The following is a 24,827-nucleotide window of genomic DNA, read 5'->3' as shown; positions in this document are numbered from 1 at the left end:
GAGATATCCTAAGAAGATATTTTAGGATGATAATGTGAGCTATAGGTGCAAGATAATATAGATGATAATTTATATAGAAATTGAATTTTATCATGATTTATTATATTTGTACTTTATTATATCAGACGATAATCTGTATAATATATGTCAGATTATAGTGTACTTATGTATCAGTTGTTTTAGTTGTATTTTGATGGTTTGTCATAATCTATGTGGGCCTTGTTAGATTATAAAATAGTCTAGTGTATATTATTATGAACTTGAATATTTATATGTTAACAGATTTATTTGATTAATAGTATGATTTCCAAATCTGATGAACTCCTGAGACCACAAAGCATGAGGAATAAATTAGTTGCAATCAATAAAGATGACATCCAAATAGGAGGACGGGGTTTAAATTGCTAAGTTTGGCATGGGTAAAGCCATCCACTATGACAAAGACTGCGACCAAGGAGTGGACTACAAATGCCTACTCAATTGCAGTAAGAAGTCCTCTTTGTGCTAATTATGGCAATGATGAAAGTAATTATGGCAATTACTATAACAATTGGGTCTAAGAAATTGAAGTCCTTCACAAGGTTGGTGTGGATTCTTACTGAGTTTAAAGTTTAGAAGTGTGGATAAGTATGAAGTCCTAGCTCTTGCAGCTACTGCACTATGCTCCCAAGTACCTAGTTTGTTGTTGTCATGTATGCAATAATGTCTCCAAACTTCACTCTTAGTTTGTGGGTTAACAAGGAAGAAGGGTTTGGTTTTAGGTTGGGATTGAGTTGAAGACAAAGAAAGCTTTCAGTTAGGATGGAGTAGGAAGAAGAAAAAAAAATGAAGGAATGATGAAAAACAACAAGTAATGAAGAAGAATAAATGAAGGAACAAAGGAAAGGTATTTTGATCATAATTTAAAATACCTTTTTCTTTTTATTCTAAGGGCATAAATGTAACAAATCTCTTACATGCACCTCACGAGATTATTGAGTCAAAAAGTGGGACATTGACAATAACATAAGAGCAAAACTGTAATGCGTTTGATTGTAGTACTATTATATTGGGCCATAGAGAGTGTAAGTGTAATTAAAGTAAAATTTAAACCCTATTATTTTAATCTAGTTTTAAATAACAATGAATAGATGGATTACCTGATGCCTATACCCTAGTTATTTGGCAAATTAAATGAATAGAGTAGGATAATTCTTGGGAGACTTTCAACCCGAGAATGTGAAAAGTTGACTTTCTTTCTCTCTCTTCTATCTGTTGTCTGTAATCTGTACTCTTAAATAAAAGTTTAGTTGGGATTTAGTCCTCTTCTATTTTAAAGAAAAGAAAAGGAAAAAGAAAGAGAGAAAGAGGGCAGGATAACATTAAATTCAGAGAGTCGGAACAGTAGACTGACTAGCCGACACAGAGCCGAACACGCATGTTCTCTCATCCACAAGTAAAACTATCACGCTTCTAATCCTCTCTATCTATTATTATGTTCCACGTACCTATTCATAAACACCCACAACAAGTGTCCCCAACCAACTCACGGGGTAGTTGATTTTCCTAAATAATGATTTAATAATCTCTCTCTTCCCCGAAAAGACCACTCCTAATTCCCGCACCGCCACTAATGCGATCGGATCTCATGGCTGCCATGGCCATGGAAGCTTGTGAAGCCGCAGTTCCCTATACGCTTCTAGGGTTTCTTCTCCGCCGCGGTGAGGCTGCGGTTTTGTGCTCTGATTTCGATCCGAGCTGGTCTCGATTCATGAGATATTACTACGAGAGGGGGACGAATGCTTTGCTTTGGATCGCCCTCATCTGTGTCACCTTTCTCCTTTTCGGGAAGCTAGCGAGGATTGTTATGTTTTGGGTCAAGGGGAACCGGATCCCTGGGCCGCCTTGTTCGTCCTTCTTTGGATGCTCGAATCTCGCGGTTGCTCTCGGATCTGGAGCTAATCTCACAAGTATGCGCGTTTGCTTGATTTACAGTTTCGATTCTAAATGAAATTAGATAACAACTTTTAACATTTTCCTATAATTCTCAACTTTGAGTTGATGTTTTGGTTCTCGGAATAGTTACTGTAATGGTACTTACTGAAATTTGGATTGCGTTTTCTTGAGAAAAGGTGGTTTTTTTTACTGGTTTTAGATTGAGTCCGGCGAGGAGGAGTAGTGCTCATGGGTTATGCTTCACCTTAAAGACCTTACTCCCGTTGGTTAACAAATCTCCCATAATAGTTATTTAAGGGGCACATTTTAGACAGTTGCTAGAATAAGGTTCACCTTTGGATATCTAACAGAGGAATTTAGAAACAGCAAAATATATATTAAAAACGATGATAACTAAATCTGTAAGGAAAGATGATGGCATCATCTTATACAGGGGATGCCTTCAGATCTCTCTGAAGGTTCAAAACTAGCCTCAGAGCCTCTGGATAAGAAGCCACAAAATTGAGATGTTCTGTAGGATTTGGCTCCTTGATTGATGAAACCAAATTTGAGAGTAAAAAGTCAAGAGAAAAAATAAAGGAAAAAAAGTGATGAAAGGGTTCTTCCATCTTGTCCTTTTCTCCCTCTTTGTTATCCATCTTTCCCACTCATGTGCTGTTGTGTCGTACATGTTTGGGTTGAGTCAGGTTTGAGTTTGGGTCATCCTTACACTAACAAAAATATGACCCTTATATTAAATGATTCACTTATTACTGACATCAATGTTGTAACCCGTTTAATAATGTGTACCACATTTATATGGTCTGATTAAGTAGGTCAATCTAGGTTCTGTTATGGCATTAATTTAGAAGGTTAAATGAGTTAGAATTATACAGGTTATGTGGATTAAACGGGTTAACACTACTCGACCCATCTAACGTAGACAAATTGGTCCATGTACAACCCAAACTCAATTTTGTCGAACCAAATCTGTTTAAAGCCTTCGGGTTGGTGGATTACAGTATCAGCTCAATATTGCCATCCCAGTTGTTATTGCTGTTTAGCAGTCAATGATAGCAAAGAGGGAGAGTGGAGAGGAGGGATTGTCGCCCCTTTTTCTCCTGTTGTTGGACTGCCACACTTTTAGGTATATGCATGGCTCAATATAAGTGAATAAGCAATGTCCAGTCTCGTTCACTGGAGTGACAGAATAGTGGATTGTGTGAATGGAAATTCACAAACTATTTTTGGTAGCTATATCTACATGTACAGAAGTTGAATGATGTTAATGACTTACTAGATTTCATACATATTTGCTACCTTGTTCATTTTCACACACAATCACATCACTCCATTTTCTTCAAGTATGGTATGCTATTATGGACTTATAATATATGTGACTATTTTCAATTTAGTAGAGTACTTTCAAAATGGTGTAACTAAAATAAACTGATTAGCAGGTGGAGATTTGGAAGGATAAATGGTTGATTGTTAGAACACTTCATTAGTTGAGATGGATGAGAATAATGAGGAGGGAAGCCTACAGTTGAAGGATCAAAGTAAATTCACAATTTATTGTTTGACATTGTAATTAGATCTTGGAACGTTGGAAATTAAAGTGTATTTGTGAAAGATATTTTTGACTATATAATTGTTTGTGCTGACTTGGTCGAAGGTTTGAAGGACACACCTTTGTTGTCCGAAGATAGGATGAAGAATGAGATCTCGAGAGAAAGGAGCAGAGAGGACATTAGTTGTAGATATTGCAACATATGATGCACGTGATGAGTTGAGGAATCAAGATAATAAAAGATGAGAGCAACTACATCAACCAAGCCTTTAGTCCCATCTCTCAACTATTTTGGGTTGTGTAGAAGATGAGAGAATCAATGATTTTCATGGTAGTAAAAGCCCCCACATAGCGCATGATCTCGCATATGCCACCTAGTAGTAACACTATAAGTACCAATAGGCAACCCCATATTGCTCGATATATGACCTTCCTATGGACTAGCATCAACAAATCATCCCACCCATTAGGAGAAATGCATTTCATACGAAATCATTTTTTTGTTTGAAGGTATAAGGGAGTATAAGAACTAGGGTAGTGGATATGTGGAATGTGATGCTGAAAACTTCTATTTTCTCAATGAAGTGTCGAGATCATGGATCCCAAAATCAATCAATCTCGAGTCGGATCAGCCATAACCAATCTTGATTTGAACTTGAAACCAATCACCAGATTGATTTTGGCCATATCGGCCAAAATTAAATTTTTTTAAGATTCAGGTCAAATCTAAAATGTATCTAACCTAGAAGATATAGTAATTAATGTCCTCAACTACTTTCTTTTCAAATTTTTAGTTTTTACCCTCTATCTCTCACACAACTCTCCTCCCATCCTCACGCTTTACTTAACTCATTCGGTGGCTATCCGATGAGCCCCTTCGGCAACTCTGCACTTTGGTAAATTCGGATGGGTTTTTTTTTCTCTCGTATCTTTTTTGTTTCTTTCTCACTCACTTTTTAACTTGTTTTTTAATTTCTATGGAACAGGTGCAGAGCGCACAAGTAATTTATAAGTATAAAAGTTTGTCAAATTCAATTTGGAATTCATTATAGTTTTGAGTGAGTTTTTTATTTAGTTTTTAGGCTTCATCTGTAACAAATTTTTTTTTCTTCTTATTTTTCTATTATTTTTTATAAACTTTTAAAAATTTTTCTATACTTTAAATAGTATTTAAAATTTTACATAATAAGAAATAGTTTGATATGATGCGAACGGACGATACAACTGATACAGCCTATAGGTATCATTTTTTTTAAAGCCCGATCCGGATCCCGATACTGAGTTTCGGAACCTTGGTAGGGACAATGATATGGTTATAAACTTAACTACCTAATGGACCTTGGCATTGAAAGGTTGTCCTACTTATGTGGAAATTGCTATTTGATCAATTTTCTAAGAATATTAAAACCTAATGTTTATGTACATAATGAAATATAACAGTGAAAGCTAAACCTGCTTTTAGACAAATTTTCCATGATGTGCATCTATTTTTCTTTCTCAAGCTAGACCGGAAACTAACATGAGATTCTGTAATTTCTACTTTCCTAGTCAAATGATATCTTCTGTTTCACTGCTTGATACTCTTTGAAACTTTTAGCAAATTAAGTGATGAGGCTTTCTGCATAAACCTCTGGATGTCCATTTATGTTTGAAAGTCAAGACTCGAGATTTCTGTTTCACTGCTTGAAATTCTTTAAATGTTTTAGCAAATTAAGAGATGAGGTTTATTGCATAACCTCTGGATGCCCATTTATGTTTGGTAGTCAAGACTCGAGATTCTAAGTTATTATGCATATGTCAAAATCCTCTTTCTGAGTAGCTGATCATTATTACTACTTGAACTTCTTAAATTTGACAGGCTACTTGTCAAAGTTGCATGAGAAGTATGGACCTGTAGTCAGATTATGGCTTGGACCTTCACAGCTTCTTGTATCAGTGAAAGATGTTGCTTTAATCAAAGAGATGCTTATAAAGGCTCAAGATAAATTGCCATTAACCGGAAGGATATATAGCTTGGCTTTTGGGAGGTTGAGCCTTTTTGTTTCCTCTTTTGAGAAGGTATCCAGTTCTATATGGCAACAAAGTCATGTAGATCTTTTATTCTGTAGTGTGCTTTTCTAGTATTACGCCCTCTTTCATCATGACACAGTAATCATTATTATTTCAATATAGTAATCCATCTTGCATTTTGCATCGGGAAGTATTTTATCAAGATTTCCCATTTGTGTGTCATTTTATAACTTCTAATATATAGCATCTTGCAAGTCTCTTTTTTTATAGTGGCCTTTTATTTTCACACATTCATAGCTAAAGTATTATCTTACATTGTTATCTTGTAAACCATGATATTGAAATTTTGAAATAACTAAATATTTATGGTAAAGTAGCATAAGTTGTAGGAGATGGAGTATATTATAACCTCTTCGCTCGATAACATGTGCAAAGTGCACTTAAGTTGCTTGTATTTGGACTATTTTCAGGTTAAAAAGAGGAGAGAATCTTTAGCAGAATACATGAATGGAAAATTTGCGGAGAGAGCAAACAGAAGTCCCCAGAAGATTATAGATATTGTCATGGAAAGGATTGATTCTCTCATGGAAAAAGGTTTCCTTGATTCCAGATCTTTTTCACAACATATGGCATTTTACATACTTGGAGTGACACTTTTTGGTGAAGCATTTCTCAATTGGTCTAATGCGGCTACTTATGAAGAGCTTCTTATGATAGTCGCAAAGGATGGCTGCTTCTGGGCCTCTTATAAAGTACCGCCCTTTTGGAAACGAGGATATTGGAGGTACCAGTCCTTGTGCGGTAGGTTGAAACATTTAAGCAAGGACATTGTGCAACGGTCCAGGTGCAACCATAACTCAATTGGCCAAAATGGTCAATGTTCATGTGAGAAAACTGAAGGAATTAAAAAGACTGTTGGGAGAGAAGCTGCTGTTTTGTTTGATAATACGCTGTTGGACAACTTTTTTGACAGGGAGATTGAAGGATCTCTTTGTTTAAAAGAGGAATCACTTGGAAACATCCTGGCCTTGATGTTTCATGGATGTCTAACAACTGCTAGTTTGATTGATAGCATTTTGACTAGGCTCGTATTGCGTCCTAAATTACAAAACCAGGTAAAGAGTTTGTTCTTTGAAATTTTTGTTTTAAATTGATTCTTATATTCTTCTTGTACTTGATTTCTGAAAATGAAAAACTTTTATGGCTCTTCCTGGTTGCTATGGATTACGGAATGACACATTATCAAAATAACTATATATTCTCTCCTATCTTTGGTATACTTGTTCTGTTATATGTTTAAATGGATTATGTTTCTTTTTAAGTGATAACTTTTCTGTCAACTTAAGCTATTCAGAATCTAACGATCACCACTATTTCTATGATAAGTAGTGTTCAAAATTATCTGCTGTAAGCTGGGAAAGTTTATTGGTTATCATCTATTATGGAACATGAAAGATGTTCTTCATAATTCAACGCACTTGATAAATAACAAACCATCATTTTAAGTCTTTATAGGTAAATATATTCTGAAATACCAATCTGAATTGTGAACCTTGTTATTGTTCATGTTGGTGTGTTTTGATGATCCTAAATGAGGAAAAAATCAAAGTTATGGATGGTTCTGTTTCATTATTTTCAAATTGTGATGCTATCTCTAATTCTGTCATAGAGCATTTGGTCATGCATTACATGTCATAATATTCTTTTGACAACTGACTTGAGTGTTTCATTTGAGGATAGATTGATAAGGTTCTTAAGTCCTCATCTTATTTTTCATTTCTTTGGTTCGTAATTATTTTTTCTATTTCTCTATATTTTTTCATAGCGGTTGATATTTTGTTTGCTTGTCAATACTGGTACCATTGATAGAAGATAATATCTGGTTTGATCTTTTAAATGTGATAACTTTTCCTTTGCTTCTTTTAAATGTCAATACTGGTACCATTGATGAATGTTTCATTAAATTCAAAGTCTTGTTTGATGTTAACCTTAGCCTGTGAAGCATGGATATGGATACGGGGATACGAAAAATTTTAAAAGTAGGATACGGATACAACATGGGTACGCTAATAAATAAATAATATATTTTTGATTTGTTGTCAACCAATATAATATATGGTAAAAAATGATTATCCCATAAATGATAACATAAAAGGAAAGAAAGCTACATATTTAATATCTACATGTCTAAAACTATAGAATAATATTATAATAGAAATTGGTATGAAACTTAAAATGTTAGTGAAACATTAAAACCTAATTTAACTATTATTGTCACGACCCAAAAATTGGAATATGACCGGCCATGTACCTCAATGTACTTAAGATATACGAAGTCTTAACTAATATTTTTCTAAGACTCAAAATAACAAGAATTTAATTATGAATAGCTAACTCCAATAAATATAATCCAATAATAAAGAAACACTAATGTCATCGATAATGTATCACCAATCAAACTAAAATAATATATGGTTTAGAATAAAATGTCTAATATGACCGATGGGCAAAATAGTAAAATCCTAAGTAGAGGTTGGGTCTCGTTGCATTTCGCTCAATCGCCACGTGGATCAGCACCTGAAATATTAGAAAAGGGAACCCATAAGCCAACAACTATAGCTTAGTAAGTAGAATCCACTCAAAAGTCAAATAAATCCGAATCTTTAACATAATGTTAATAAATACAAGTCCAATAATATAAAATGGGAATCTTATTAAGCTTGCTTATGATAACAATAATAATAACAGTACAAGTAATAACAGAGTAAATCATATCTCATAACATGGTTCGCGTCAATATGTTGAATTTTTTTCAATATTCATAATAATGTCATATGTCTCAACTTGGGACTGTTCCTGAGGATCCATATCAATTATAAGTAGCCTTGATATGCACTTGAGTCTTTTCCTTATAGTTAATTCAGTTAGGGTCACTAGGGGGTGTCACTATGTGATAAATTTATCCTATCTTTTCCACTAACCATAGAGAAATATTAGTCACCTCAAGGAGATTTCTAATCTAGCCTGAGACTGTTTTCTAAGTGTGCCAGAGTCACCTAAACGGATCATCTACTGATTAGGTATAAGACTGTCCCCTGGACTTCAAGGTAGTCTTGAGTCATCATAGGGAGATGCACGAAAAATATCTAGCCTGTGTCTGTTCGCAAAGCCCTACCACGTATCAATTGTGTTTTTTCACTAATATTATTGATCATATAAATGACTATATGCACTAAATATAGCAATGCATTGGGTCTTATATTTTGCACCCAAAACATAATAATGCATAGAAAAAAATATAATAATATATTTGCACAATGAATTATACGTGATTTGATAAAAATATACAAAATACATGAGTAAATAAAATAAATACGTAAGTGAATCCACTCACTAGTGTCTAAATGAAACGACTAAAATTTTTAGTCCATGGGTTAAGAAAAATCACCACATTTAATAAATAAATAAAGAAATAAATAACATATTTTAATTTAACTAATATCATGATTTCTAAAATTTAAAACTAATTAAATTATTTAAATGGGCTTGTTTAAGCCCAAATGATTGGGCTGGGTTGTGGTTGGTGGCCCACCAAAACCCACTAAATAGTTTGGGCTTATGGCCCAAGCTCAATATTATTCATGGGTTGGGCTGCAGTTGGCCTGTAGCCTACCCAATAATCCATTTAAATGGATTGGGCTAAAGGCTCAATCTCACTAATTTAAAAGGGTCGGGTTGGGTTGGGCCTTTTAGATCCGAAATTCAAACCCGAACCCAAATAACATAAATAAGTTGTCTCCGATCGAGACCGAGCCCATCCTCGCTTCCTTCCTTGAGGGGATCAACAACTAGAGAGAGAGAGAGAGAGAGAGAGAGAGAGAGAGAGAGAGACGATGGATGTCAACTTCATGGCCAGTGGTGGTCTGCAATTGCTCCGGCGGTTTGATCCCACATCATAACCTCGACGGCAAAGAAGGAAGAAGGTTCTCCCCTAGAGAGGATTTTCGGGTTGATTTATAGAAAAGAATCCAAATCCAAAACTCACAGCTGCTCCGTCGCGTGCCGATGAGGGAGAGAGAGAAAGGTGCGCACGTGTAACGCACATGTGCTCCAAGAGATTTTTTTATTATTTTTTATTCTTACAATTAATCTATAACTAATTTAGATATTTAAATAGGTTTCAAGTTATATGTTTAATTCATTATCAAATAAACAAAGCCTTAAAAGTACCATGAAGGAGTAAACAATCATATATATACATATAAAGTATATGTTTTATATTATCTTTTAACATAAAGGGAAAAAAAGAAAAAGGATTGGATGATCAAAAAATGTATAGGAGTCGTATCCTGCCATATCGGAGCCATATCCTGTCATATCGGAGCTGTATCAGAAAATTAAAATTAATTTTTTTTAATTTGGATACTCCTCCGATACGTATTGAGCCATATCGGTGCTGTATTAGTATCCGATACATATCGGATATCGGTACGGAGGGGCAAACGAAGTATTCGTGCTTTATAGACCTTAGCTAATCAACCGATATGTTTCATTTACTATTCTTCAACATATTCCTGACACATACTTGGCTAAATGTTTAATATCTATCTAGATCTTGTGTGATAAGATTTCTATTTCTCAGATTTCTCTTGACTTTTAGGATATCTTTATATTTGAATAATAATGACTTTTATTTGATATACCATTAGCTATAATTCAATTGAATTGGTGTCAGCAGCTTGGATTCAATTGTTTTCAACATGACATAACATCTGAAACATACACATAGTAATTGATTTCTAACATATGCTTCCTTTGCCTTTACTTGTTCCAGCTATACTCGGAGATTATTGCTGTGCGGGAAGAAACATGCGAGCTGGACAAAGACAGTGTGCAAAATATGCAATTTCTGTTGGCTACCGTTTATGAATCTGCTCGCCTTTTGCCAGCTGGACCATTGCTTCAGAGATGCTCTTTGACACATGGTGTGTAATATATCCATCCTATCATCTTTTCTTCCAATGTATTGAAAGGTAGCTGTGAGTAGCAGGCAATTACCCCACCGCCTAGCGCCTAGAAGGCGAGCGCTAATGCGGTCTAGCATTTTAATATATAAAAAAGAAAATATAATTATATATGATATATATTATATATTAATATAGCATTATGAATTTTTTAATAGTAATTTACAACCATAACAATTAAAAATCACATATTAACTATATATATATACCATCATTTCTCCTCTCTATATTAGAAGTTTATAACTTACAACGCCTTGAAAAGAGAAACGGTGGGTTCCCAAAGCAAATAGAGAGAAAATGAAAAGGAGAAATGAGTTCCTAAGGCGGAAAGAAACTCCTCTCTACATTGAGAACCCATAACGCTTTGGAAAGAGAAGTAGTGTATTCCCAAAGTAGAGAGAGAAAAAGAAGAACAAGAATAAGAAGAGGAGGAATGGTGGCTCGCCTGCCATTAGTTGGCCGCCTAGCTAGCTCGGCGCCACGCCATGGCAGCCGACATGGCCACCTTAAAAAACCATGTTTTCTTCGCTTCAGTTTCATAGACTGGCTGACTAATGAATTCTTAGTTTAGCTACTGATAGTGTGATGCATCTTTAATGCCTATCTGACTTTTCTTAAAGCAAGTCTCTTATATTATGTTTTGTTGAAGTTTAACTAATAAAGATATTATTAAGGAAAGATTGTGAGTACTTTCTACATGTGCAGATAATCCTGTACAAGCCCGTGAGAAGATGCTATTGAATTAATCAAACTTCCATAAGGCTTACATGTTTAGCTGCACTTCGTAGATAGTAGAAACATTGCATTTTCAGATACAAATATTTATCAACAACAAGGGTCTCTCTTGTTTGAGAGTTAAGTGCTTGGGCTGCTTCTAGATTTTTTGCCATCAGTGATGATCTGAGAATCCATTAAAAAATATTAAAGGCTAATTTCTCATCTTCACATGCCCATTGGCAAGAACTAACTTTAGCCCCCATTTAGTCCCTTGATAGACCTCCTATATGTGAATAGAGGGAGCTGAGATTTATGAATAGCAAGAAACCAGTCATAAATAGAGACGAGAAATTACTAAGTGTCATTTCTTAAGCCCCATTTTTGGGTACATGGCCAACATGGTGCCCTTTGAGATTTATTATAAATATCATTACTCTCATATGCTAATTGGCAATTATGAATCTTTAGTAATTTGTATGAAACTTTGAATAATATATATGTCTACATTCATTTACTTATTTGTATATATAGAGGTCCCCGTAGGACTGTTAAACCACTAACATCATAAATAATTTTTTTCAAACCCATACATAATTGCGAAAACTTATTTAGCCCAAAAAATAGTCAAGAAAAATTAATAGGGACACTAATAGTCAATGTTTTGAAAATCAAAGCATTCTCCTCATAGGCAAGGGTGGATCTAGGGCGCGCCCAACATAGTGGATATCCAGTCTATTATGTGGTTTCTCATAAGGTGGAGTAAACAGGTAGCTAGCACAGGAGGATTAACAGGTAGTACAAGTACCGTTAATAAGGTGCACATGTAGTGAGGAAAAAATTGTGTCGCTAACCCTAAAATCTCAATTCTAAGCTGTCGCCTTGCGAGAAATTTATGCACATATCTCTGCCACCTCTTCTAGGTACTTTCCTATAATTTATTTCGATGTTGGGGTCTTAATCCCTAACTTGTGCTTTTGCAATATGCTAATGCTTTGGAAATAAGTATTTCTTGCAGCAGACAATGTTATATGATTAAAATGAAACCTTGTATACTAGATCCACCAATGATTGGAGATTCGGATTCGAAAGATCGTGGGGAGATAGAATTCCTAGAATGACTAGGTTTAGAGATATGAAAATAAAAAATCCTAAGTCAAAGTCAAAAACCAAACCTGAGTTGGTTTAGGAAAACCGAATCTTACTAGGTTTACAAAACCGAATAAGAATTGAACTTTAAAAACCGGAATCGAGTAGGAGATGGAAAACCGAAAACTATAACTACGAAAACTAAAGTCAAGTCGGCCAGCGAAAAACTAAGAGTAGAAGGTGGAAAGCTGAATACGAATACGAATAGGAAAAGTAAAGCATGACAAACATACCACGACATGTTTTTTGTAACATGGAAAATTTCTCATATAGAGTGGAAAAAGTCACAGACCCACTCAAACCTAATTGGTCTTATTTCATTAAGCAATAGATAAAAAACTTACTTACAATCTTTGTCGACACTTCAATGCTTGAGTGTTTAAGTAATCAATTGAATTACAAAATGCGTGATTTACTATCCTTGTGAAAAAGATCGCTTCCTTTTGATAAGCACACCCAAGCGATGGATCAATCCACTAATACAATTGTGTCGATGGTGATTGGTGTCGATGAATGTTTTAGCTCCTTCCAATGCTACTAGATAATCCTTAACTGTAGGTTTGTAGCTCAACAATCAGACTTTGTGAGAGAATTAGAGAACTCCTCTAAGATGAGAGTAGAATTCCTAGAATTCTCCTTATAATTGGTGATTAAACCTCTAACTATGGATTCCCTAAATAGAGGATAAGATCATTCTTGATTCGTGCTGGAACAAGCCACTAAAGGAATTTCAAAACTATTTCTGATTATGAACTTTCTGTTGCTATGTTGCACATGCCAGCTAAATGTCGCTTAAGTTTCTTTAAGTGATGCGTTTTAGCGGTTTCGGATGCCTTTACTCCCATCCAAACAAGACCTTGAAACTCTCTGTTTTTTTTTTTAAATTCAATTCTGCATCAATTGACTGGAAATCTTCTCTCATTCTGACTTGATCATATACTTGAATCTAATTTGTACAACCCAATCAAATATGTAATTTTGTCCACGAATTTACTATTACAAAAAATATTGCCCTTACAGGGTCCATGTCATGTCCCTTCTTTATGATACTCATCAAATTCGGGGAAACAGCCTCCCATCTATCATGATCAATCTTTCTTTTGCTTTGTAATTTTTTTGACCACCTAGACACTGTTTTAATGGACTTTTGTTGCATCTATGTCTCTTGTGGCACTTTTTTAGCACTTTTGGGAATCCACCAAATAAATTCTTCTTCAAATGACTGACCTGTCTACCCTTTCCAATTATCTGATGATATCGTGAGCTATACAGTGGGATGACTGCCGGCATACTGCAGGTGCCTTTCAAAAGTTAAAACATTGTTGATAATTAGGGTAAATAACTTGATAAATTCTGAAAATGGGTAGGAATTTACCAAAGTTTGATTGTGGTCAGAATCAACTTATTGGAACTGGAAAAGACTAGAAACATATGTTCAAACCATTATTAAATGGACCAGAATTGTTGGGCAACTTCTATGTTGGAATCCATGTTTTATCAGCTTAATCGGTGGTAGTTTGCTTGGTGAACTTAATTAACTAAGGTTATTTGTGGACCCCAGGGAGCAAGGGACCTACAATAGCTTGATAAATTCTAAAATTATGAAAATGCCCCTTTACAGTCAAGGGAGCGTTTTGAATGATCTGAACAGCCTCCCTAGCTCCTCAGTCTTTTTCATCCTTCCTTCTTCCCAGCTTGTCAGTTTTGTCTCAAAAATAGAGGCTTGTATGGAGATGCAGGTTTGGAGGCTTGTGCTGGTGGTTTGCGCTATGGAGGCTTGTGGTAAGCATGGAGACTTGCAAGCATAACATATCTTATGTGGTCGCAGAGCTCACAGGGTAGAGGTTCACACCTGCTCTCATGGATGAAGTTTGCACACTAGAGTTGGTCCATCCATTGGAAAAAAGTTTCTAGTATGAGAGATTCTTGTTTAGAGATTTTGGTTTTGTGAGAGATTTGTGTGAGTGTGTGAATGCATGTGGAGACTTGTACGCTTGGTTTTGATTTGGGCTGGATCTAGTGATTGATTTGGTTGTTCTTAGTGGTTTTTTCCTAAGAGGTTTTCCACATAAACCTTGTGTCTTTTTTTCTCTTCATTTCTTTTATGGTTTGATTCCATCTCACTATATCTAGCTAAGAACAACAAAAATAGAGGGGAAGGAAATTGAGAAACAATCTCAATGTTTCTGAAAGGAAAAGAATCCCATTTTTGCTGGAGCTAAACGTGCAGTTCAATCTGTAATCGGGATTACCGATAATATTTTCTCTCAAGCTTAGTTCTGTTACCATCCTTTGACCAGGGACAAATGTTAGCTGAGTTAATTTTTAGTTTTTAGGGGAAGTTTGGAACTATTATTCCCGAAAAAAATGGAGCAATAAGCACTTTTTATCCTCTTTAAATCCCTACTTTACCCATCATCTAGTCCCATTGATAAGGATCTGTTTGGTACAAACTGCAGGAATAAGTAGCAATGAACTCTCAATATTCTGCTTTCAAACCTGGCCTATACATTTATTAACTGTCAGGTAGATAAACAGATAGTTTTTTTTAGTTTGTCAGTCATGTGGGTCACTGTTAATAAATTTGTTGATACTATTTGTTGGAATCTGATTTTTTGGGGAATGTTTTACACCTTTGTCACATTTGCCTAATCTAGACAAGAAAAAAGACCTCTTTGTTTTGTTGGATGTTCTAAGCTTCTGACTAGAAATTTCATCATTTTGGGCAATTTCTTTGGAGCTGTTTCCTTTTACCTGATTCTTTATCTCTGTTCATGCTGTAAAGTCCTTAGTTCTCTTTCTTGTCTTTCTTGTTATACGTACAACTTCTTATAGCAATGGATTTTATGCAGTCATTCATTATTATTATTTCCTTATTTCCAGATCTTATCCTTGAATTATATTTTTCCTCTTCTTGCAGATTTGAGTTTGAAATCTAGTGTAACTATACCATCAGGAGCAGTTATTGTTGTTCCATTGCAGCTGGTTCAATTGGACAATTCTATTTGGGGTGAGGATGCTTGCGAGTTTAATCCTCATCGTTTTCTGTCAAACTCAACCAAAGGTATTTTTTTCATTTGCGCCCAATTTTCTTTGTTATGATGTAACAATAGTGTTAATCTGGAACACTAATTCCGTTTCAGTTTAGCTTCCTTATATTTGTTAGTGTTAGTCAAAAAATTCTTTCACTCTCATTCCATGTCAAAGGAAAAATATGTTTCACATATTCATTGGATGCTTGGCTCCTCATACGCAAGCATACTTTACAACATCCAACAAAAGGTTTATTGTGGAATATTTTGCTGCCTTTAGTGAACATATTTGCATTTACTTTTTGACTGATGTGTTTAAATGTTATTTTTGGTTGGCCATCACAAAGGCATGGATTGCTACATTATTTGTTTTGCGTTGGTGTTGCTATGGCACTAAATTAGAGGTTTTCAACTAGAACAAAAGGACCATTTAAACATCTTTAGCCATTTAGTTGTTATTACTAATGCTTGCCCATCAAAGGATCATGGATTGGACTGAAATCAAGGTTTTCAACTAGCAGAACAGAAAGGACCTCATATGAATATCTTCTTGGCCAATTACCACTAGTTTCTAAAGAGAACTAAAGATCATTTAGCTCAATGGAAGTTAGTGTCTTTTCCACCATGCGTATAGTTTGATTGCTTCGATCTGTCGTTAGTAGTCTGTTATCTCTAATAGGTAAAGTAGCTTAGCTCAATTTCTTCATTTCTTGCATGTAGTCAATAATATATAGTTATATACTATAAAGTTGGGTTAAACACTTAAAATAGAATTACTTACTATCCATCTTGTTTTTAAAATAGAACTCGTGATGTGTTTATTTGGACAATTCTATTTGGGGTTAAACACTTAGAATTTAATTACTTACTCTTCAGGTTTCTTGCCAACATCAGTCTGATGTTGATGTGTCTTCTTCATCAATCCAACCCATGATGTTAGCGCTTAATTATTTTGTTGTCTGTGAAGTGAAGTTTATTTTCATTAGAAACATATTATGATGAGATGTTCTCCTTTAGAATCTATTACATTTGTTCATATAAAATGACTCAAATATTTAAATGCTTTTCTGTTTTTCTTCTTGTCTTTAGGAACATCAGAGGTATACAATGACTCTAGTGGAGGTCCGTTCATAATTCAGCCAAATAAAACCGCAACATTTCTTCCTTTTGGGTCTGGCAGTCGAGCTTGCATTGGACAGAAGTTTGCAATTCTTGAAATTTCAGCATTATTTGCATCTTTACTCCAGAACTATGAGGTTAGTTATTGAATTCAAGATTGAACTTATAACCATTACTCATTTTACAGATCTCTATCCCAATAATGCTTTGTATTTATCTCTGTATTTGTGCTACCTTGACATGGATTGATAAGCATTCGGCACTGGTTGATAATTTTGTTATAGAAAGATATGCATGAATTTCAGCAAACGGTACCGAGGCCTTGAGATTTATGTTATCAGACAGTTCAGTACATGTTATGTATCTATTTAGACACTAGACACTAATTCAATATAGGAAGTGTCATGCTTTAGAGTTGTTGCACATTGAATCAACACTGTTTGTTTAGCACAACCTTAAAGGTGAAGATAGAGCAACAATATTTTCTTTTACACTCATTTTTTGCAATGTAGAATATGATTTCAACTGTTGTATCAACCCTGCTTCCTTCCTTTTTGCCTTGCACTTTCCAAAAGGACACAAGTAGCAAGCTGAGGGCTATCTAATTCATGTGTCCTCTAGTTTTCAATGAACTTTAATAAGATGAACCAAACTTCATATATGCCTGTAAAATTTAACTACATGACTCCAATTCTGTCAATAGGCTTTAATAAAATGAACCAAACTTCGTATGTTTAAGCCTATAAAATTTGGCTACTTGGCTCCAAATCGAACCAAGCAAGAATGGCCATTGTCTTCGATTTTAGCTTTTGTACCTGAAACTAGTGTTGGACAATGCTATCTGTTGTGCTCATGTCAACCTTGACCTTGGGCCGCCCCTCCCCTCCTCTCTCTCTTGCACACACATAGATACTACTTCCAACTTCCAGATCAGTAAGACCCCAAGGATCCTTGTGATAACCTCCTGAAAGATGCGACATTTGTCCTTGTCCTTGCAGCATTAAATTTTCTCCAAAATTGTCTACTTGCACGTCATCATTTGCCTTCTAAAGAAAAAATAAAATTTCCTCTTCCCCTTGACCTACTTTAGTCTACTAAAGTTGGACCTGATTCTATCACAAATAATCATAAGCATATTTACCAAACAAATGGACACAAGCACATGAAATTAAACAATTGATCTAGTTAGATTACTTGAGCAATTATTCAATCAACTAGCAGTATGCGTAGAGTCCACCTTTTGCCTATTTGCAAATTAAGGGGAAAATGTAAAGCCTACCATTAAGGCAGCCCAAGCAAGACTTGCTATATCCATGCTAATTTTGTCTCCTTTTTTAGTGAACAAAGGAATGATTTCATTATTGATCAATAATCCTAATGGATTTAATGGCTAGTCATAAAGAAATTAGTACATTATTGATTAATAATAATAGTGGTTTCAGATTTTTAATGGCATTGAGTCAAAATAGTATTCTGACTTAAAATCTATTGATTATCCAATTTAGTGAATTTACTCCTAACAAACTTGTAATAGGATCTCTCTCGTGCACAAGCACATACAATTGCTCACACAAGGAGATAGACATGTATGCAGAATTGTAGATAGAAACATAGCTGTCCTCATATTTACCAAATAAATGGACACAAGCATGCTTAACACATTTGAATCAAGGATTGCCATCCAGATCAACAATATAGTGGTACTCATGTTTAGCCCACAAATAGACACAAGCATGTGTAATACACTATGAATCATATAATTTATCATGCCAACCAACACTTGCGTCATGCTGATCGGTATTTGTCATGCCGATAGCAAGGTTCCCAGTATCAGGATCGAAATCGATATCAGTCGTTTGGAAAAACGATATAGTCGGTCGCTTCTATTGGATTAGACTATTTATTAATTATGTAAAATTCTAATTATTATTTAAAAATGCAGAATATTTTTTAAAAATTTAGAAATAATGAGAGGGAAATAAGAAAATAAAAACTACTCAAATATAAAGCTTAAAAACTTAAAATATGTGTTATCTTACTTAAAATTTAAAATTTTGATGAACATTGAGCTAACCAAATGTCGAGCTCTCTTTTCAGTTTTCATTTTTTCTGTACTTCTTCCCTCCTCCCTCCTCTCTCCTCTCTCCTCTCTCTCACAGGCTCTCAGCAACTGGTGCTGATAATTCACTATAACAGCAATAGTAGAAATTTGATTTCCTCCAAATTTTAAAAAATATTAAGTTAATATGTCAAATTTATTTTTGGTGTAGGAACATGTTAGAATAATTCTGTCTATTCCTCCCTGTAATTCTGCATTTGACTAGGCATTTACTAATATTTTAGTTTTTCATTACTAAACTATTGTAAAGCATCTTTGATCCTCCCTGTAATTCTACATTTGACTAGGTATTTATTCATATTTTAGTTTTTAATTATTGAACTATTGTTAATTTATGAGTATGTTCAATACTTCAATCAAGTCATATGTTGAATTATATTTCTACTTGATTATTGCAATATTTTTAACAAAATATATCATTTACAACATTATTTGGGGATGAAAGACTCAAATGTACACTTTAATACATATGTTAGAACCTAAAATATGTAGTAAAAAAAAATCTAAAAACAAATTAGATGTGTGAGTGTCTTAATGGCACACTGGGGCATACCGAGGCAGCACAAGATGCATCAATTGTCACGTGTCATGCCAACATGGTATTGACATAGCATGTGCTATTGGCACGACAATTCTTGCCTTGAATGTTTTTCTTTCTTTAATGAGAACGTCCTTGTTAGCTAGTAGAGACTACAAAGTATAGTACCTTTGCATGGCTAATGGATCACTTAGTACTTTTACCAAGTTATAAGCAAACCCTTAACTATGGTTTGTAAGATTGGCTGATCCCAATCCTAGCCCAATCCGAACTCTCTCTCCTCTTTCGGTTTCACTCTTCTTCTCACTCTCTCTCTCTCTCTATCTCTTTCTTTCTCTCTTTTTTTGTCTCCTTACCATATAGCCATTATTTTTTCTATGGAGAAATCTAGTTTTAGCAAACTCCAGTGACACAGATCGAACTCCGATGAATTCTGGTATGTAATTTTTTAATTGTATTTCTTTATTTCTCTCAGTTTTTTTCATTCCTTCCACTCTCTATCTCCTTTTCTTTTCTTTCCTTCTTCACTACACCATAGTTTTCTCTCTTTTATTTAGTTTTCTTCCACTCGCTCTCTCTCTAATCTCTTGTTTTCAATTTTCATTGCACCATTGTTTTTCTTTCTTTATTTTCTTATTTTTTTGTTATTATTTCTAAATTTTTAAAATTGTCTACATTTTAAAATAATATTTAGAAATCTCATAATTAAAAAAAGTTTGATTCAATCCAGTTGATTGATACGGCCAATATGGCCGATCCAGTCGATATGTATCATTTTTTTAAAAGACGATCTTGATCCCGATCCCAATTCCAATTTTTCGAACATTGCCCTTAACTTTATGTCAATTGCACCACAAATTTTTTTTTTTGAATTAGTAAGGTGATTTGCAACAAAAGCACACTTTAATTTTTATGTTGTATGAGAGGCTCAATTTTTCCTTTTCTATTCATGATAGGATATTTTTTACTATTTTCTTCCTAAACTGTCCTCAACCTGTATGGAAAGAGAGAGAGTTGTACAAGTCATTTATGAGCTGTATTAATTGCATCTTACACTCAATTGGACATGCTAGAATTCTATAAGAATATGGAATTCTCTTCTCCTTCATCCAACCAAAGGGAACAATTGATTATGCATGCAAGTACTCTATATTAGTTAAAAAATTCTAAACTTACTTTCTTCGGCCAAAGTGGAAAATACAAGAACTATGTAAAAGTTATTACTCGTCGTAATTATTATTTGTAGTTCATAGATATTACTATTTGTAGTTTGCAAATATTACTCTTTGTAGTTCACAATTATTATTCTTATAGTTCACAATTATTACTCTTATAGCTCATAGTTATTACTCTTAATAGTTCGTAGTTACTACTCTTATAGTTTGCAATTATTATTTTTCTTGGTATGAACGTAATTTATATTTTTTTTACATAATTCACAGTTATTTATGTAAGTCATAGTTATTTTACATATTAAGTAAATACATATGAGGGAGAACAAACATTTATTATTATCCACATCTTCCTAAGGCAAAAGTGATAACAAAAAAAAAGATTGATTACTTTGCAAAACATAATTAGTAATTATTTTATGTAATGTATAATTCTACTTAGACCCCCCTAAATTATCATTGTTTTTCACATACACTCTCTTAACTTTTATATTACCTATATACACCTTTTAAACTAAAAAAAATACACATATAAATCTCCTTGAACTAAGAAAAAGAAAATTATACAGACCTCTAAATTAAAAACAAATTTAGATTAGAAGGTGTATGTGGTAAAAAAAATTTAGGGAGTGTATATAGAAAATGGCGATGGTTTAGGGGGTTTAAGTGAAATTTTTTTTTTTTATGTAATTCGTAATTTTTTATATATTACATAATATATGTAAGGGAGAGCAAGCATTTATTACGGCCTATGTTTTTTAAGGTAAATTTGATAAAATAGTACAATTTATAAAAAATATCAGACCATATTAAATGCATAATAGAACTTCTTTCCTCATCTCAATGCACACTTGGTTGTTCATTTACCACTCAATAAGGACAAAGTTGGAAGATAAATGAAAAATAGCCCGACATGCAAAGAAAGCGTAAAGTGGCTTGTCAGCCAAAATTGAAAAATGAAGTGTTTTTATTGCAACTCATCGTATTGGTAATGAACATCCCTTATTTCCCCACATAAAGTGCAAAAGGACAATGCATATTAATTATCAGTCTATTGGTACCATCTTTGCACTGCAAAGCAGTTTGCTATTGTGACAGCAAGACTAGTTATTTCCACAAAAATCAATATGTGCTATCTTATACTTAGTGAGGTTGCAACTATTTCATGGATTCAATGTTTGGATAGTCTTCATATTTAGCAGAATGTACTTAAAGACTAGAAATTAAAATATAGTTACTTGATGGATGGGCACTCATGGAACATTTGACATACTTGTTTCTTGTTAATTGTCTCCTAAAGTTTTTTTAATTTATTTATCCATGTCGGAGTTCTATTTAATTTTATTAAGGCCTTACCTGATTGCTTTTATGGTAAGTTGGTAACTAAAGGCCTGAATAGACCTTGCTTTAATCTCCTTATACTATCTGATTACATTTGTGATCATATTGTATAGTTGTTTCAAGAAGCCCCCCATGCCCAATGTTTTTTATAAACAAACAGAAGGTGGTGTGACCTAGAGATCATCACCCCCCACCCCTGATGAAAAGTCAGACCAGATCATATTCACAGTGAAACCTCCTTTACAAACAAAACTGAAACTGCCAGAAGATTTATTGTTATTGGAGCTATAAAAGAAACTTTGACAGGAAAAGAAAATCAAAATCAGGTGCTTATTAAAACTTAGTTGCCCAGATTGCAGTTTTCCATGATAGTCAAATAGTTGGGCATAGTCCAATTTACCATGCTGCCTATCTAACTATGCTTACTGCTATCAACTGTACTGAATCATCATAATAAGTCTAAAAAGATTTCTATAAAAAAATTCTATAGAAGATCTTTTACTCCTCCTCAGTGATATTGAAATATTCCACAAAGGAGTTTCTATCTTTAACTGGATCTAGTTATTCATCCTGACTCCTTATTGGTTGTTTTTATTGTTTCTTTTTTTTTTCTTATTGAGGAAGGGAAGGGTAATTACTTTTCCCCTATTTCAATTACATTGCTTAAAAGGGAGAGAAATTCTTGACCTTTTAACTGTGAAAGGTGTAAGATATTTTTGGGATCAATTGGTATATAAGATCTAGAAAACCACAAAGGTTAGAGTCATATCTATGCTTACTCATATTGGATCTCCAATTGATCCCAGAAGGCTGAAACGAAGTAGGTCTTCTTCTCATTCTATCTTTACAACCGGTCTCTCTCAATTATAGTATTGCGGTCGAGAAAGACCTAGCTCAAATGACCTATACTTAGCTGCTTAACCAATCAGCTTGTAAGATGCTTGTAAGCCCAATAAGAGATACTTAACAATATGGCTTAGCCTGTGTGTCTCAAAAACAATTTATTTTAATCGATTTTACAGATTCACATTTAAATCAATTATTGGGAACTTAATTTTGTAAAAATTTTAACAAATGGGTCTCTGCCACTAGATTGACCTGTGTTTTGAGTTATTTTCTCGTCCTATTAGAATGTAACATGAAATTTAAATCTGCAGATAAGACTTCAGCCAGGTCTTACCACGAAACGAGAGCCAACAATGGTTGATTGTGTTCATCAGCTTCTTCCGAACCCAAAGATTGTCTTCATGAAAAGAAGCGTAGCATAAATGTGGACTAATAAGAACTTGCATTATTTTTACTTGTCTCATCAACAAGGATATGAAGTATAACCTATTGTCTGTAAGCTTGCTGGAAAGTGGAAGAAAAGCATTGTACCAGGTGATCCTTTTTTCCTCCTAGTTTTTAACAGCCCCAGTGATCTTCTGTCAGATCTATTTTTAGAAGTCGGAAGCACTTGTGAGCTGTTAATTCAATGGAGATGTTTACATAGCTGCTGGTCTTCCTGCGTTCGAGAGGCGCTGTTTGTAAGTAAATGTAACCTAGTGTCTTAACTTTGATTAAGCATGTTATATTATAAAAAAGTCCCTTTGTTGTGTTGTTGCTACCTTGTTTTATTGGAATTGGTTGGGGCATCTCTCTCTCTCTCTACAAATTTACTAGATTATCTTATCTTTACTAGATTTAACCATCATCGACCAATATAGGCTCAGCTAATTTGAGCTCTTATGATCCAAACCAAATGATTGTCTAATGGGTCTGCTTGAGTTATGAAATTTTGATAAATGCAGGAATGTTCCTCCTTTTTCTTTCAAGGGAACGGCTTTGTAGAGTAAAATCTTTGATAAATATTGACCAACTTTCTGAACACACGACTTGTCTTCTGTATATCAGAGGTATTAGTTCATGCCATCCAAACAACCTTCTCAGCAGTAAATTTGCTTATATCTGCTATCCCAGAATTTGCTGAATAGGAGGAGTTATTGGCCTAGAAAAAGATGGGCTCTCGTACTGGAGACGCCGAAGTTAATATGGTGGGCGAATCTGGTTGCTCTATTTATTAGGCTTCGCACGGTGTTCAGATTGACTTAGACCTACTGCTACTTTCTTTAGTTCTCTCTCCTGATGGTTAGAGAACCCTCTCTCTCTCTCTCTCTCTCTCTTTTCAATGATCACTTTCACCCCCTTCTTCTACCCTTTCTTTGACCTCGCTCGGAGGAATGTCTACTCAAAAAGGGAGTCGAGACCTCTCTGATCTGGCTCTCCCTTTCTCTGAAGAGAAGATACATAGGGTTGTGTTTGACCTGGGCACTACTAAAACTCTCAGACCGGATGAGTTCCTTGTCCTCTTCTATGAACATTTTTGGGGACATTAAGATTGGCATGTCGAAGTTGTGATGTTCTTACTTGTCATAGATGCATAGAAGGTCACACTAGATCGAGACATTTAATTCCATCTAACATTTGTTTCCTAGATACAATTCTTGTCATGATGTGTATGCTACTTGTCATATTTATCAAAATATGAGTGCTAGAAGAAGAAAACTTGTTTTGAAAAATCTCATGGGAAATGATATTGATGTGAGAATTATAGCAGGTGAGAAAAAAATGATCTCACCAAATTACTTTGGGTTGATGTTAAAAAAATATTTGTCTAGTATAAGATTAGTTTTTTATTTAACTAAGATTAATTTGAATAGAAGACAAAATTCATTAGCTTTATAACTTTCCATTTTACTCTTGGTAACGTATTAGATTTATATTTTATATTTTATTCTAATATTAATATTGCTAACTTATCTTATTTATTTGTGGTTCTTGGTTTGCTAATTATTAATTAGATATATAATAACTATTCTCTTTATATAACAAAACCTACGATAGATAATGTATATTATTATAAATAAGAATATAAGTACATGCAAAATCTCGTTATAATTTAATTACTTTGTGATTATTACCCTTACTAGACAAATCATGAATTACACATAAAACAGTCATAACCCAATTATATAAAATTATAAATGTGTATGTCTTCTATTTCATTTTATTACATAATAGTATATTATTAGTTGATGCAAGTACATCTATATAAATAAATATATATATAAGCATATGGAATCTAA

General features: G+C 34.1%; 1 protein-coding gene across 1 annotated transcript; it reads left to right on the top strand.

Moving 5' to 3' along the window:
- The first annotated feature begins 1,487 nt into the window (after nt 1-1,487).
- Nucleotides 1,488-23,303, top strand: LOC140775839 (cytochrome P450 71A16-like). Its single transcript, XM_073119297.1, has 7 exons — nt 1,488-1,949; nt 5,343-5,542; nt 5,965-6,609; nt 10,329-10,479; nt 15,302-15,445; nt 16,503-16,669; nt 22,860-23,303. The coding sequence occupies exons 1-7, from the start codon at nt 1,613-1,615 to the stop codon at nt 22,968-22,970; spliced, it is 1,755 nt and encodes a 584-aa protein (XP_072975398.1). The 5' UTR covers nt 1,488-1,612; the 3' UTR covers nt 22,971-23,303.
- Nucleotides 23,304-24,827: the final 1,524 nt, after the last annotated feature.

Source organism: Typha angustifolia, chromosome 14 (assembly GCF_048772165.1).
Source record: "Typha angustifolia cultivar Huaian chromosome 14, ASM4877216v1, whole genome shotgun sequence".
In the NCBI taxonomy this organism is placed as follows: domain Eukaryota; kingdom Viridiplantae; phylum Streptophyta; class Magnoliopsida; order Poales; family Typhaceae; genus Typha; species Typha angustifolia.
Note: the sequence above shows the minus strand (reverse complement) of the source record. Positions and strands in the feature narration are given on the sequence as shown.